At 48.8% G+C, this 16,276-nt stretch overlaps 1 protein-coding gene across 2 annotated transcripts in view; it reads left to right on the forward strand.

The window, feature by feature from the left end:
• Positions 1-16,276, forward strand: part of LOC140386939 (multidrug and toxin extrusion protein 1-like) — a 41,733-nt gene that overhangs the window by 7,177 nt on the left and 18,280 nt on the right. For both annotated transcript variants that reach the window (XM_072469847.1, XM_072469846.1), the window contains 8 exons: positions 1,831-1,875; positions 2,323-2,420; positions 2,534-2,631; positions 4,941-5,054; positions 8,101-8,168; positions 10,375-10,483; positions 12,415-12,490; positions 12,599-12,668. In XM_072469847.1, the coding sequence (XP_072325948.1) occupies positions 1,831-1,875; positions 2,323-2,420; positions 2,534-2,631; positions 4,941-5,054; positions 8,101-8,168; positions 10,375-10,483; positions 12,415-12,490; positions 12,599-12,668 (678 nt within the window). The remainder of the gene's footprint in view (positions 1-1,830; positions 1,876-2,322; positions 2,421-2,533; positions 2,632-4,940; positions 5,055-8,100; positions 8,169-10,374; positions 10,484-12,414; positions 12,491-12,598; positions 12,669-16,276) is intronic.

Raw genomic sequence — 16,276 nt, forward strand, 5'->3', positions numbered from 1 at the left:
CTGTGGACATTCAGGGACTGGAATCCCTTCTTGTTTATACAGGGCACACCCTGATGCCCCAGTGCTCGCAGGGTAACATGTGTGCCATCGATGGCCCCTGGACCTAGGCATCCTGCCAGTGGCGGAAAATCCTGCATCTTGGTGGACCTAGTCCACCTCGAGGTTGATATAGTCCGATGCCCAGGCAACTCCTGGATATGCCACACATGCCCCCGCTTGAGCCCTGGAATGACCTGTGGCACAGAGGTTGAGGGCTGCGGTCACCATCATTGCCACCGGGAGCGGGTGTCCTCCTCCTCAATGGGATGCCATGTCCGCAAGAACATGGCACAGATGCCTCACTCTCTCTCTCTACTGAGGAGGCGTCTTCTGCAGCACATGCTGTCGGTCAGCTCATGAAAGGACCAAAGAAGCCTGTACACTAGGGGCCGCCGCTGGCCTCGTCTTCTTGGTCCCTCTTCAGCCTGATGGTCAGCCGGGACTGCAGGGTGTGCGGCAGCCCCCTGCACATGGGGTGCAGTCTCCAAGCTCCATTGTCGCTGCTGTCTTCTACAGCATCTGCCCCACTCGGCTGCCATCAGCACAGCGAGGGCAGCGTCCACGGGATCCACACCAGCAAACGTAGTTTGATTTGGAAGGAAGAGCATCATAGGTGAACCTGTCTCTGCCGCATCCAATGTCCGCACATCCGCACACACCCCTTTCCACCATGGATAATTGACCAGCACGTTTGACTTATTTCTTAACCTCCATGATTCTGGATTGCTAAGGTCCATAACAGTATCACATATGCTATGTCTGCCCGACCTTTAGCTTTCTGAGTTGATTCCGTTACGGAATAGCTTGGCACATTTATATACCGAGCCCCTTGGTGCCCTTCAATCTAGGAACATAGAACATAGTGTAGAAGGAGGCCATTCGGTCCATCGAGTCTGCACCGACCCACTTCCACCCTATCCCCGGAACCCAATAATCCCTCCTAACCCTTTTTGGACACTAAGGGCAATTTATCATGGCCAATCCACCTAACTTGCACGTCTTTGGACTGTGGGAGGAAACCGGAGCACCCGGAGGAAATCCACGCAGATACAGGGAGAACGTGCAGGCGCCGCACAGACAGTGACCCAGCGGGGAATCAAACCTGGGACCCTGGTGCTGTGGAGCCACAGTGCTAACCACTTGTGCTACCGTGCTGCCCTGAATGGCAGAACGGCATTCATTTATAACGCCTTTCATGAGCTCAGGACATCCAAAACATTTCACAAAGAGTGAAGTACTTTTGAAGTGTAGTTTGTTTTTAGTGTAGGAAACACAGCAGTCAATGGGTGCAGAGCACGTCATCACAAAGAGCAATGTGATAAATCACCAGATCATCTGTTTATTTTTTAAATGATGTTGATTAAGGGATCAATGTTGGCCAGGGCACCAGGGGGCACTCGTCAAACCTGTGCCAGGGGACCTTGGCAAGCAATTGGGGAGCACAAGGGACATCGGCATCGGCACATTTGACAGTGCAGCATCCCCTCAATCCTGCACGTGGGAGATTTGTGTGTTCCGGTTTTGGGAATGGGACGAGAACCCACAACCTTGTGACTCAGAGGTAACCGGCTACCAATTGGCACCGTTATGCAACATTTGGACTTTTTGAATTCTAATCGGCCGTACCTTGGGCCATACAGGACCAAGACAAATTGTCTACAGTCCCATTGATCGTAAGCCCTACACAGGCCTGGCTCAGATTTTCGAAGGAAGTTTGTGACAATTTCTTATCTGCTTTAATAGTGATTGATGCGCTGTCAGCTGCTAATTATTTTCAATATTCCTTCTCAGGCAACGTTTCTTTATATCTTAGAGATCCGATACCTTCAGAATCAGGTAAAGCCGCTGAATGTTGGAGTGTGCATTAAATTACTTTAATAATTATTGCAGTGAGATATAATTTGGGAGTCTTTGGTTTTATTTTCCTAATTTCGATGGTCAATCAGATTTGGGCAGATGAATAAATAAGCCAGTGAATTGAAATCCCTGGCACTCTGAGAGATGAAGAATCTGCCTGGAGCCACAGACAATATGAATTTGATGAGTTAACTGCAAATGTGGACAAGTCACCCAGACCAACAATCAGACATGTTCTAGCAATGAACCTGATCCAACTGAGGGAAAAGAGATTGTCCTCAGTGGGGGGCACATAGTATCCTGAACATGGACATTGGGAGAGCAGTTGGATTCTATCTTCCCGCTACCTTGGCATCATGTCACACACGCTGTTGGCCTATTGAAGGACAATTCCAGCAATTACTTTATTGTTTTGTTCCACCTCAGGGGATCACCATGCCTCAGATTGTCACTGGTCTCATAGCCAACATCCTCAATGCTGTCATCAATTATCTCTTCCTCTATGTGTTGATGCTCGGAGTGCCGTAAGTAACAAAGGAGTTGAATTTAACAGAAAATATCTGTTAAATGAAATTGTTACTGAAAATTATACAGACTTTATTTGAAGCTGCCTTTAACATGCATACTTGTTTCTCAGAGGCTCGGCCGCTGCCAATGTTATCTCTCAGTACTGTCAAGCTATTCTCCTGTTTGGATACATTCGGTGGAAAAAACTGCACGTTAACACCTGGGCAGGTAGGTTTCAGAGGGAGCCATTCACACCTTGGACAACGATGCGAAATGAACAATATCCAGTTAGCAACCGTGTTCGCATTTCAACCCATTCCCCTTTCCAGTGCAATCCAGGGAAGGAAACATCGGACAGGGTGTTGTCTTATTCAATCCCTTCTCTGTGTCAAGCACTTACTTGTTTTGAAGGACCTTGAGGGGCGCGATTCTCCGCTCCCGCGCCGGTTGGAAGAATCGCCTGCCGCGCCATTTTTCCCCGCGACGCCAGTCCGATGCCCTCCCGCGATTCACCCAAGCGGCGAGAACGGCCCCATCGAGTTCTGCGCGGCGCAGGCCGGAGAATCGCCCGGGACACCCAAAACGGCGATTCTCCGCTACACCCGCTATTCTCTGTCCCGGGTGGGCCGAGTGGCCTGCCCAAAGCGACGGCTTCCCGCCGGTGCCATCCACACCTGGTCGCTACCAGCGGGTACAGCGCAGGAATGCTGGGGGGGTGGGGGGGGGGGCGGCCTGTGGGGGGGCGAGGGGGGTTCTTTCACCGGGGTAGGACTCAAAAGAATCTGGCCCGCAATCGGTGCCCACCGATCGGCGGGCCGGCCTCTCTGAAGGAGGACCTCCTTTCCTCCGCGACCCGCAAGATCCATCCGACATCTTCTTGCGGGGCGGCCTCGGGGAGGACGGCAACCACGCATGCGCGGGTGACGCCAGTTATGCAGCAGATTCCCGGCACGCGCTGACGACGCTGCTTTAGCGACACGCCCCCCGGGTTTCTCGCAGCCCCGATCCTAGCCCATTTTCGGGCCCTGAATCGGTCGAGTTCGGGGCCGTTTCGCGCCGTCGTGAACCTCGACGGCGTTCACGATGGCGTGGGCACTTAGTCGCGGGAGCGGAGAATCGCGCCCCTTGTTTCTTACTTTCCTCCTTGTTCTACCCTCCCCCTCCTGGTCCATGCTGTGTCACCTCCGCAGACTGTTATGCAAATAGCCATGCTCTGTGTGTGTGGTTTGTCATGTGAATATCCCTTTAAGAAACGTTTGGTCTCACCACATGACTTGTCACGCAGCTTCAGTGATGTCATTTGTGGGCGGAGCTGGGCTGTGGCTGGGAGGTGAGACGGAGATTTGGTTTGTTGCTTTGGACTGAAGAAGAAAGTGTTTCACTGTTTTCATTTTAAAGCTGGTCCAGGGAACTGAAAGCACGTTGGGTGCTGCAATCTGCCTCGGTAACTTTAAAGATAGAGGGGCGTTCCGGAAGGAGTTTTGTATCGGCTGATTGGAACTGGATCTCAGGGAAAGGACCAGTCCCATTCAAGTGAGATTACAGTGTGCTGGGCCACGCCCTGGAAAGGGGTTTTAGTTTATTAGATTTTGTATTAAGGGGGATTCATTGAGAGTTATATACATAGATTACTGTAGTCGCTGTGTTTTCCTTATGTTTGTAATTGATAACAAATTCTTGCTGTGTTTTGTATATGTTAACTACATTCTCATAATAAACTTTGTTTTGATGGTAAGTCTAATGAATCAGACCCGAAGTGAAGGCTCTTGTGTTCCCCCTGGTCAAATTAAACATAATTTTTTTAGGTCAGGTGACCTTCATAATACACTTTGGAGTTTCTAAGCCCTGGCCCATAACAGGTTAGACAGAGAGAGTCGACTGGCTATGCCCACAGAGGAGGCAAATCTGTCCTCACATAACTAGAGCCACCCATCTCTGCGACAATTTCTCACTGCACTCCCTCTGAGTGGTGCTCTGCACAAACTGCAGACTCGCCCCTCACATTCTGTGGCCAAAGGGGCAGTTTGAAAGCTCAAGCCAGCTGGATGATGTGGATATTTTTCTGTCAGCCTTACTTTCCTTTTAGCCCGATGTGCTTCCCAGGCATGTTCTAAACTGTGTTCAGAACTGTCATGATATTCAGGTAAACATCATAGCACAAACATACATACATACTGATGGACAGAACAACGGACCAATCAACACACACACGACACCACAGCCAATCACAGGCAAGAGCATACACAGTACAAAACAGGGAACACGACACTTCCTGGGCATTCCAGCAGGAGCCAGCTCAGGGCACAGAGCTCAGAGCAAGCCACGCAGACATCCACCATGTGCTGAGTGCCACTACAAGATAGTATTAGGAATAGGACCACAGATTCTAGGGTTATGATCGAACCTCAGTAACCAGTTTACCACTGTAAATAAATGTTAGTAATAAAACTGAGTTGTACCATTCGCAACCGTGTTGGTTCGTCTGTGTAGCAGAGTACCCAACACATCAAGAACTGCCTCCTTTTTTATATTTGTAGGGTGGTCCAGGGACTGCCTACAGGAGTGGGGCCAATTTACCCGGCTGGCGGTTCTCAGCATGCTGATGATGTGTATCGAATGGTGGTCATTTCACATCGGGACGTTCCTCGTAGGTAAATAAATGTCTTTCCTGCTGTGAAAAATACTATGTGAGGGGCATGGTACCATAGTGATAATGATACTGAACGAGCAATCCAGAGGCCCATGCAAATATTTAAAAATTCATCCGACAGGCAAACCCCCGCCCCCCCCCCCCCCACCCACCCACCCCACCTTTCATAGAATTAACAGTGCAGAAGGAGGCCATTCGGCCCATCGAGTCTGCACCGGCTCTTGGAAAGAGCACCCTACTTAAGCCCACACCTCCACCCTATCCCCGTAACCCAGCAACCCCATCAAACCTAAGAGCAATTTAGCATGATCAATCCACCTAACCTGCACAACTTTGCACATCTTTGGACTGTGGGGGGAAACCGGAGCACCCGGAGGAAACCCACGCAGACACGGGGAGAACGTGCAGACTCCGCACAGACAGTGACCCAGCGGGGAATCGAACCTGGGACCCTGGCGCTGTGAAGCCACAGTGCTACCACAGTCAAACAATGACTGAAGTTCAAATCCAACAGCTTATTAATTAGCTGACATCTCAGTTATGTGACTGTGTGGCTTTATGTTGACCAGCCAGCCCCCTGGTTGAAACCCATTGTGTTTTGGAACAGGTAATGGTTGGGCATTGACACCACATTGGATATTAGGAGTCACAAACAACTGCATTTGTCTCTGAAGACACAGCAACTCTGGTGACCAGAATGCAAAGAATATTTCTGGACTTCTAGGAAGGGGACATAGTGCCTTTTTTAACAATAGCAAAACTGGTTTGTCTGAAGATTAGAAATTCCTCTGGCATGAGTCATGGCTAGTCAGGCCAAAGCAGTGCCCATTTTTTTAAAACTAAAAAGATAATTTTGCAGAATAGCCCAGTCGACATATGTATTTATGTTATCCTTCCCGTCCTAACAATTATCAGGCGAGTTCTCAGTATGGTGTATTTGCATGTACTAGATGCGACATATATTAATACATAGGGCCCTGTTCTTTGCAGACAGAAAGAACATGTACTCACATTGCGGCTGTTTCAACTTAACAAAATTAGCAATTTGCTGCTTCATTCCTCAGCGCAATGCCTTGCCAATCAGGATCAAGCTACCTAGTTTAAATTTCAAACAACACTTGGCAATTAACTGTAAGTCATAATTGACTAGTGAATTCTCCATGGCAACGTCTTGAACAATATGGCCGTGGAGCTTTATCCATTGAAGCCAAAGTCAAAACAAAGGACGGATTTTTCAAAAAGATTTGGACATTTCCTGACTGCTGCTACCAGTCTCAAAGATGAAAATCCAGACCCAAGTTTCAACTGAATTTGGGTTTCCCACCTGTGTGAGTTACACTCTGACATGCTCCCCCACTGGCAAAGAATGGATCTATTGGACCAAAGGGCGCGACCTCCGCACCTGTGTCGTAGATTAGAGAGTATAATGGGTTCACTTCTGTACACTTACAACTTGTGAGCGTATGTCAGACTCATGAGGAAAGATTTGCATTGATGCGGAGTCAACAGGACTTCGGAGAAGTGTAGTTTTTCCTATTGTAGGAAATACAGAAGGAATCTCATTGGCCTAAAATTGGCCAATTTTGAAAATCTTACTTGACAACGCAAAGCATTGATGAGGGGAGGGTAATTAGAGGTTGACACTTTGCCCCACAAAATAAAAATGCCAGAAATTGGTTTAGCTTCTGTTGGAAGGTTGATTCACCATAAGATATTTTTTCTGCTTTGATATTTGAGTCAATGAAGGAAGTAAATCTGGAGTCACCCAGTGAGGGGTCTGTGTATCTATCATCCCACGATATTTGGCACTGACAGTCTTGTTCAGTTCCATTCCTCTCTACAGCATGGGATGAAAAGGGGAAGGATTTTTTTCACCTATGCTGTGAAGAATTCTACTTCTGCTGTTTTCAATTCTATTTTATTGTTGTTTTTAAAAAAATTTAGAGCACCCAATTCTGTTTTTCCAATTAAGGGGTAATTTAGCGTTCCCAATCCACCTACCTTGCACATCTTCGGGTTGTGGGGGCGAAACCCACGCAAACACGGGGAGAATGTGCAAACTCCCACACGGACAGTGGACCAGAGCCGGGATCAAACCTGGGACCTCGGCGCCATGAGGCAGCAGTGCTAACCACTGCACCACCGTGCTGCCCCTCTATTTTCTTGTTGCCCAGAATGCCAATATTTACATTCAGTAAAGAGAGGGAACGGCGGGGATTCATTGACAGAGCTGGCGAAGGCGGTGTCGCAACAAAGAAAAGTTTTGCAAATCAAGCCACAGAAACCGTTAGCCCTACAGGTATTTCTGGAGACTACCCGTCTGCTTTGTATTGCACTGTTCATGCAAATTTTTATTTGAATACCTGGGAGGCCATGTCATTGTCCTGCATGAATTTTGCCCTTACAGTTTATGATGGGTTAAATTGGACAGCAATTATACAGAGCTAGCACAGTGGGGCGAACGGTCTCTTCAGATTTAATGATTCTATGTTGCCTCAATCCGTGAACATGTTTCTACTCTGGGGTGCATCCTGAACTACGTCGAGAATTTATATTAAATTACACAAATCTCAAGTATACTATCTTTTACAGTACGTGGCAGCAGGGAGTGAGGGTTAATTCTGTACTTAGCTGAGTTGTTGATCTCACACGGGCTGTCCTGGGGAGTAACAACTTGGAGATCAAACACTGCTCCCTGGAGGGGGAGGGGGTGGTGGGGGGGGTGAGGAGGAAACTGGAGGGAAACCATTGTCAGATCATTCTTATTGCAGCCTGGAAGTGACTTCACAGCGACAATGGCAGAGAGCTGGAATCCTGGCAGCCCCCCACCCTCTCACATGCAGGTCCCAGGGGAGTGGTCGGGGTGAGGCGGAAACAATGAGGGGAGGGTAATTATAGGCTGGCACTCAGCCTCACCAAATAAAAATGCCAGAAATTAGCTTGGCTTCTGTTGAAAGCTTGAGTCCACGTCGGATTTTTTTTTCTGTTTTGCTATTTGTTTGCTTCGATTAACTTCAATGTTTTGTTTGTTCCCTCCCTCTTCACAGGGTTAATTAATGAAGTTCAACTTGGAGCCCAGTCCATCATTTTTCAGATGATAACAATCGCATACAGGGTAAGTGTGAATCCCGCATGGAGCCAATGGAATGGGAATGCTTGTCTTCTCGTGGTTCCTTGCGGAGTACGAGCTCTCCCGTTAAGGGCGGGGTATCTCAATTACCTGGATTATATGAAGTCGGCCAGAGAGGTGCCCGGTAGGGATCTATCGGGGACTCTTTGGAAATAAAACTTTGTCCTTATTTTCACTTGGTTTGGACTCCCGCGTCCTTATTGAAGTGAGGATGAAGATCCTGTGCATGGGCGATGCTTGCATACCGAATTCCAGTTTAACCGAAGAATAGTGGTTTTAGCGCAGAAACGGAACAAAACCTCGCCCGGAAAAGGCGTTAAATGAAGGTTAAGCATCCCCCTCTTTTTACTGCATTTCCGCTGTGGCAGGATTGCATCCTGTGTAACGGGCCCTTACACGCCCTATTCAAACTCAACTAAACAGACAATCCCAGTAATACCGTCGAAGAGACACGCAAATGGATCAACAAAGGAAGTGAATCATCCCATTGTGCGGCAATGGTGTCAGCTCTTGAATTGGAGCTATCTACTATCTATCACCCCATTCCTCTGCTACTTCATCACATGCGTTCTGTGAGTTGAGGGTTGCCACAGTCCCTGAGGACCATAGGCTGTTCTCTCCTTTTTTGGAGGCAGCTGACTGGTCGTGATTTAGCATGAGGGTTACCCCCGCCTCACATGAGCGGCAAAGATGAGAAGACGGGGCCCTGATGGATAACGTCAGCCGGTACAGGAATTGAACCTGTGCTGTTGCTGTCGCTCCGCATCACAAACCAGCCATCCAGCCAACTGACCTAACTGAGCCCCCCTTTTTAACGCTCAGACAATTCCATTCTAAGCCAGGTTACAGTCTCACCCTCAAGAGATCCTTGGGTGAAGGTATTCCATGTTCTAATAACCCTGTTTGTGAAAACATTTCTTATAATTCCTTCCCCTGGTTCTACCAATGGTAATCCTGAGCTACCCCTCTTTGTTACGAGTGATCTTCACCATTCACTCTCCAAACTTTTCTCATATTTTTGGAATCCTCAGTCACATTCTGCTCCAACCTCACATTTTCAGGCTGTTATTTGTAGCTGTAGCCTCCATTCCTAGTGTTATTCCAGTGGACCTTTGCAATGCCCTATGCCTGGTTCTAGAATGAGAGGTTGGATTTTCTGATTGTGAGGCTGTCCTCTTGCCGGCTTGGGTATGGTGGCGTTTTACGCCCGAAAATGCGGCGCAAAATGGCCACTAATCCTCCGTTTGGCTGGGGGCTAGCATTTGAGCAGTGTGGAACACCCAGCTCTAGCTGCCGATACGGCCTGGAGAATTGCCGTGACCGTGTCCGTGCCGTGCAACACGGTGCTGGTCGCGCGCGGACCCGACCTGCAAAATAGTGCCCCTCTTTGGATGGCCCGCGACCCCCGGACCCCCGCCCCAACAGTGTCCCCCAGGCCCTGGCAAAGTCCCCACCTGCCCCCGGATCGGCCCTCCCCGACTAAGTGGCGGCGCTGCACTGAGTCCGCAGCCGCCATGCTAAAGATCCCGATGGGTGAGACCATGAGAGACCCACGCCATCGGGAACTCGGCTGGTCGCAGGTGGAGCATCGGGGGGGGCCTCAGGCAACGATTTGGGCGGAAACAGATATTCCCCGACCGATCGCCGAACGCGATGTCGGCGTCGGCCACCGGAGAATCCCGCCCGAGGTTTCTGGACCACGTGCAAGATTTCAGTTCTGAACGAACCTATACCTTGTAGAGATGTAACATTACCTCCAACTTTTAGATAAAACTCGGAACCTCACTTACCTTTTAATGGCCATTTCTAACGATGTGCTCATTTTAAAATCTACGTATCAGCACCTCAAGGTCTCTCAGTTTCTCCGCTGTATTAATAATCTAACCGCACAACTGCAATGTCTTTCTTTTCAAAAAAGAAATTATCCCAATTAAGGGGGAAATTTAGCGTGGCCAATCCACCTAACCTGCGCATCTTTTTGTGTTGTGGGGGTGAGCCGCACTCAAACACGGGCAGAATGAGGTTAATGCTGAGGTCTGAGGTCAGGTAACTCGGCATAAAGGAGACTGTGGGCCTCTGACCTTCCTGACCCGTTTGCTGATACACCCACCCGCAACTATATTGATGGAACAGTTACTTAAAGCAACAGATTAAATTGAGAGGGTCATTCTTTGTATTCTTTCTCCTGCAGGTTTCGCTGGGATACAGTGTGGCTGCCACTGTTCATGTGGGCAACGCACTGGGTGCCAGTGATCCAGAGCAGGCTGTCAACTCTGCTAAAGTTGCTCTGTGCTGCATTGGTGAGTCCAACAGTTTAAACTCATTGACTAAAATTAACTATTCCAACAATGTAACTCCGACAATCTCTCCAACATTCCCCACCTTTTAAACCCTCCTGTAGAGTTTGGCTCCTCATTGCAATATAGCTCCCCGTGTGTCAACATCCTTCCCAATTGGACATTCTTTGTGAACGAGCCTAAACAGTAATTGTTGCCAGGCTATTTGACTGCAGGAGTTATCACAGCTGAGCCTGATTCTGCCCTAGCCTGATGTCCACACACAAGGCACTTCCACTCGGTTTTTTTTAAAACATTCTGTTATTTAAGGTTTTGCTAATGCTGTATTTATTGCCACTTCCTGGTTACCCTGAGAGGGTGTGGGTGGTGGGTCCCCTCATTCCTGTTCTTATGGTGCTGGTGGTCTCACAATGGTGTTAGGCCGGGAATTCCCGGATTCCGACCCAGGGACAATGTCGGAATGATGATTATATGGTCAAGGCAGGATGGTGTGGAACCTCCGGTGATGACGACGTGCTGAGCAGTCACATGTTAGGTGGCTCTCGAAAAACAGCCACTTTTCAACATAACTCGCCAAAAAGACGCAGCAACCCATTCCGCAAGCTTAATAGGACAGAGGAAGGAAGGAAGTGAGGGATTATAAGCAAAACTGGCCGAAGGAAAGCAATCTAGAGGCAGAACAGACACCAGGAGCAGAACGGGACAGGGGCGACCACATTCAGACGAGCCAACCGCGCACGAGGCGGTGGAGCGGAAGTATCGCTGAAACAAAAAGAGCAGGACAGACAGGAGCTAACTGGAAGGCATCCTTTCCCGAGGGGCTGAGGGAGCACCGGCACGAGGTGACGGCGGAGGTAAAAGCGGACATTGAGGCCGCGGTGAAGGCAGTGGTGGCCAAGACCCTGACCCAGATACAGCTCACCCCGAGCAGAGCAGAGAAGAGACTGGAAGCGCAAGAGGCGACCACCGAAGAGTTGGAAAAGGCCACAATGGACGAAGGTGATCGGATCATGGCACTGGAAAAGGAGGTGGCGAGGCTGGTCACGACGCAGGGCAGTCTGAAGGGCAAAGCGGAAGATCAAGAGAACCGCTTGAGAAGGCAAAACGTGCGGATTGTAGGCCTACCGGAGGGGATCGAAGGCAGGGACCCCATGGTATATGTGGCCGAGATGGTGGTCAATGTAGTGGGGAGGGAAGCCTGAGAGGATACCCAGTCTAGTCAGTGCTTTTACCAGCATTTTCTGTTTTCTTTTATATAGACGGGATAATCCCATGTTTGACGCCTGATCCCTGTTAAGAGAGCCAATCTCCACTGGGATGTCGGTCAAAGTCTGACCACAAGAATCTGGATTTGGGAATAGGAGGTCAGCTGTTAGCCCTGCTCCTGATGGTTATCGTGTGGCTGTGGACAAGGGGGTTGCGGCCACAACTGAAGGTGATGCCTCCCCCCACCATGGGCAAATAGATTGACATTTGCTGTCTCGACTTGCCTAGGACGAAGTTCCCTGGAGCAAGTAAACGGAAGGAGCAGGGAAGGGATGCGATCCATCAATCGGAACCCAGACAGGGAATTGATATCCAGGAAAACAAAGGGGAGGTGGGTGTTAAGCTCAGATGGTATCTCTGTAATAAGAACTCAAAAGCAAATCTTGACTTCTTCAACTCCAATTTTATTGTGTTCTGCAATCAGTTCTCCAACACCACAGTGTCCCCTTTATATACACGCGCAGTCTATCAAACAATACGTATGGCCTATTAAACAATCAAAGCTTCAATCCTAACAAAAGTACTCATCCCTAATGATGGGAGGTCCCGTTTTGGAAAAAGCAGAGGAAAAAAAAACCATGAACGACAATTTTCTTCAGAAAGATTGTCCCGAACTTCAAATAGATCGTTTGGTGAGAATTATTTTACATGTCTATTTATTTCCACAGTGTCCATTTCATTAGTCAATGCAGTGATACTTGGAGCAGCAAGGAATGTGGTTGGCTACATCTTCACCAGTGACAAGTTAGTAAAAGAACATTCTCCCAGCATAAAAACTCATAAACGCACATTTACAGAAATGGATTCTGAATCATGGGAAATCTCTCTAATGTCTCTCTTTTCGTTTTCCAGAGAAGTTGTTCAGTTAGTTGCGCAAGTGAGTCCCCAATCTGCTACTTTTCATTTGCTTGATGCTACATCGGTGAGTATTTCAATATCTGTGCATTATTAGAAAACAGAAGGTTGTGGGGGTTGGTGGGTGGGTGGGGGGTTAACCTGCAGGAGGTCTTTAAGCTGATAAAGGTGTTTGATAGTCCTAATAGTCTTTTGTGGGCAAGACCAGACCTCAGAGGCATAAATAGAAGACAGTCGGTCATAGATTAAATCAGGAATTTATGGTGAAAATGTATAATTCACTACCACATGCTGCTATTGGGGTGAAGAGCATTGATGCATCTAGTGGAAACTAGACAAACGCATGGGTTAGAAAAGAAGATAGTGCTTGAAGTGAAACGAAGATCTATACGGTCGATCTGGTGTAATCTCTGTCAGGTCCCGTCATGAACGATGGTGGATAATTGAACAATTATCTGGACAAAGATTCCATGAGCACCCTGTCCTCTTTGATCGTGGAGCACAGCACATCTGTGCAAAAGAGAAATCGGAAGCATGTGAAGCCATCTTCTCCTTCATGTGCCAATAAGTCATCACCGTCTCCTCCTGAGTTCCCCAGCAACACAGATGCCAGTCTTCAGCCAATTGATTTGGCCAATTCAATCAGGGGCTGGTTTAGCACACTGGGCTAAATTGCTGGCTTTTAAAGCAGATCAAGGCAGGCCAGCAGCACGGTTAAATTCCCGTACCAGCCTCCCCGAACAGACGCGGGAATGTGGCGACTAGGGGCTTTTCACAGTAACTTCATTGAATCCTACTTGTGACAATAAGCGATTTTAATTTTCAATTCACTCCGCACGACATCAAGAAATGGCCACGTGCACGGGATATAGCAAAGGCTTTGGGCCTCCAACATGTCCCAGCTGTAGTATTGAAAACTCGTGCTCCAGAACTACACCCAGTAGTTAGCCAAGCTGTTCCAGTACAGCTACAATACTAACATCTGTCCAACATTGTGGGAAATCTCCCAGATATGTCCCGCTCACTAAAAGCAGAACAAATCCAATCCAGCCAATTATTGACCATCAGTCTATTCTGAATCATGAACAAAGTGATGGAATATGTCATGGACAGTGCTATCAAGTGGCACTTACTCAGCAACAATCAGGGTTCCGGCAGAACCACTCAGCCCCAGATCTCATTACAACCTTGGTCCAAGCATGCTAAAAAGTGCCAAGTGGAGAAGTGAGGTGTGAGGGACAGCCCTTGAAGTCAAGGCAGCATTTGGCCAAGTGTACCATCAAGAAACCCTCATAAAATTGAGGTCAACATGAATTGGGGAGGAAATCTTTCCATTTGTTGGAGTCATATCGAACAACAAGGAAGATGGTTGTGATTGCTGGAGGCCAGATCATCTCAGGACATTGCTGCAGAAGTGGGGATGTTCGCCAATGTTTGGACAATGCTCAATATTTATTTTAACTCCTCAGATGATGAAAGTCTCCTCCTATGTGTAGCTAAGCCTGGAAAACCATTCAGGATTTAGCTGAAGGGGGCAAGTAATGTTCCATACAAGTGCCGAGCAATGACAGTCACCAACAAGTGAGGAGCTAACACCTCTCTTTGACATTCAATGCATTATCATCATTGAGTTCTCTCACCATTACCATCATGGAGGTTATCATAGGGGCAGCACGGTAGCACAATTGGATAGCACTGTGGCTTCACAGAGCCATGGTCCCAGGTTCAATTCCCCGCTGAGTCACTGTCTGTGCAGAGTCTGCACGTTCTCCCCGTGTGTGCGTGGGTGTCCTCTGGGTGCTCCGGTTTCCTCCCACAGTCCAAAGACGTGCAGGTTAGGTGGATTGGCCATGATAAATTGCCCTTAGTGACCAAAAAGATGAGGAGGGGTTATTGGGGTTATGGGGATGGGGTGGAAGTGAGGGCTTAAGTGGGTCAGTGCAGACTCGATGGGCCGAATGGCCTCCTTCTGCACTGTATGTTCTATGTTCTATGTCATCATTGACCGGAATCTTAACTGGACCAGCCATATAAATACTGTGGCTACTGGAGGAGGTCAGAGGCTGTGTAAAACAATTCACTCCTATTTTCCCAAAGTTATATACAAGACACGGGTCAGGACGGTGACAAAATACCTGGATGAGAGCAACTCCAGTGTTATGGGCCAGGGTTTGGAGAACACCAAAGTATATCATGGAGCTCAACTGACCTACAACTTTTAATAGATTTTGGTTATGGGGAGCACAAGGGCCCACTTTCCAGTATTATACAACAGAGATTGTATAATACATAATACATTGATTAAACAAAACAGTGTTTATTCTATGAATCCAGATAACATTTTATAAACATACAGTCAACATCTTATCAACTACCAACACAAATACCACCCCCCCCCTCAAAAAAAAATACAGTACTCTATAGGTAACCCGTAATAACTTTCCTAACAACATCCATAAGCCAAATACCCTTTTTCTACAGAACAGTAGATTTGAATTCCTTATAGAAAACAGGTATTACTTTGAAGTTAACATTTAGTATGGAGACATTCTTTAGCATGCAGAGAGAGAGAGACCAAAAATACACCTTCTTTGTTTGAATGCAGCTCCCAGCTCAGGGCCACAAAGCAGCTTCCAGCTCAAAACGAAAGTAAGACAGAATCACAGCCCAGCTCCACCCACACAATGACATCACTGCAGCCATTTGATAATCCCCACATTTCTTAAAGGGCCCCTCACATGACACCAGCAACACTTAAGAAGCTCAACCAGGGCAAAGCAATCAGCTTGATCAGCATCTCATTCACCGCCTTAAGCATTCACTCCCACTGCCAAGTGGCAGCAGTGCGTACCATTTACATGATGCACTGCAGCAACTCACCAAGGCCGCTTCAGCAGCACCGTCCAAACTCCTGACCAGTACCACCTAGAAAGGCAGGAGTAGCAGGTTGCCCTCCAAGCCTCACACCATTCTGACTTTGATTGCCATTCCTTCACTGTCACAGGGTCTGAAACCTGGGTTGCCCTCCCACATGGCACTCTGAATGTACCTACACTACATGGACTGCAGTGGTTCAAGAAGGCAAAACACCATGGGCGTCATTCTCCGACCCCCCAGCGGGTCGGAGAATGGCCGTTGGCCGCCGTGAATCCCGCCCCCGCCGGTTGCCGAAGTCTCCGAAGGGAAAAAAGTCGGCGGGGCGTTAATGGCGCCGCAGACGTCGGAGAATGGCACGGGTGGGCGCAAGGCAGCCGATTTTGGGCCTGCCGATATTCTCCCGTACGGATGGGCCGAAGTCCCGTCGGCGTGATGACGGGTCACGTCGACATAAATCAAAACTCCTTTTAATCGGCGTCAACCTGTGCTCCAGGTTCACGCCGACCAGCGTGGAGGTGAGTGACGGCCTGGGGGGTTGGCCGCTGGGCAGGCGATGGCGTGGCCGCAGTCTGAATGTGTGGGGAAAGGTGTGTCTAGGGTTGTGTGTGTGTGTGTGCGGCGGGGGGGGGTGGGGGGGGGGTAGTTAGAGTGGGCTGGGCTCCAGGGGAGTGCTGGGAGGGGGGCCCGTGCCGGGGAGGGGGATGGGGGGTCCGTGCCGGGGAGGGGGATGGGGTCCGTGCCGGGGAGGAGGATGGGGTCCGTGCCGGGGAGGGGGATGGGGGGCCCGTGCCGGGGAGG

The sequence above is a fragment of the Scyliorhinus torazame genome, chromosome 12, assembly GCF_047496885.1.
Source record: "Scyliorhinus torazame isolate Kashiwa2021f chromosome 12, sScyTor2.1, whole genome shotgun sequence".
NCBI classification, from domain to species: Eukaryota; Metazoa; Chordata; class Chondrichthyes; order Carcharhiniformes; family Scyliorhinidae; genus Scyliorhinus; species Scyliorhinus torazame.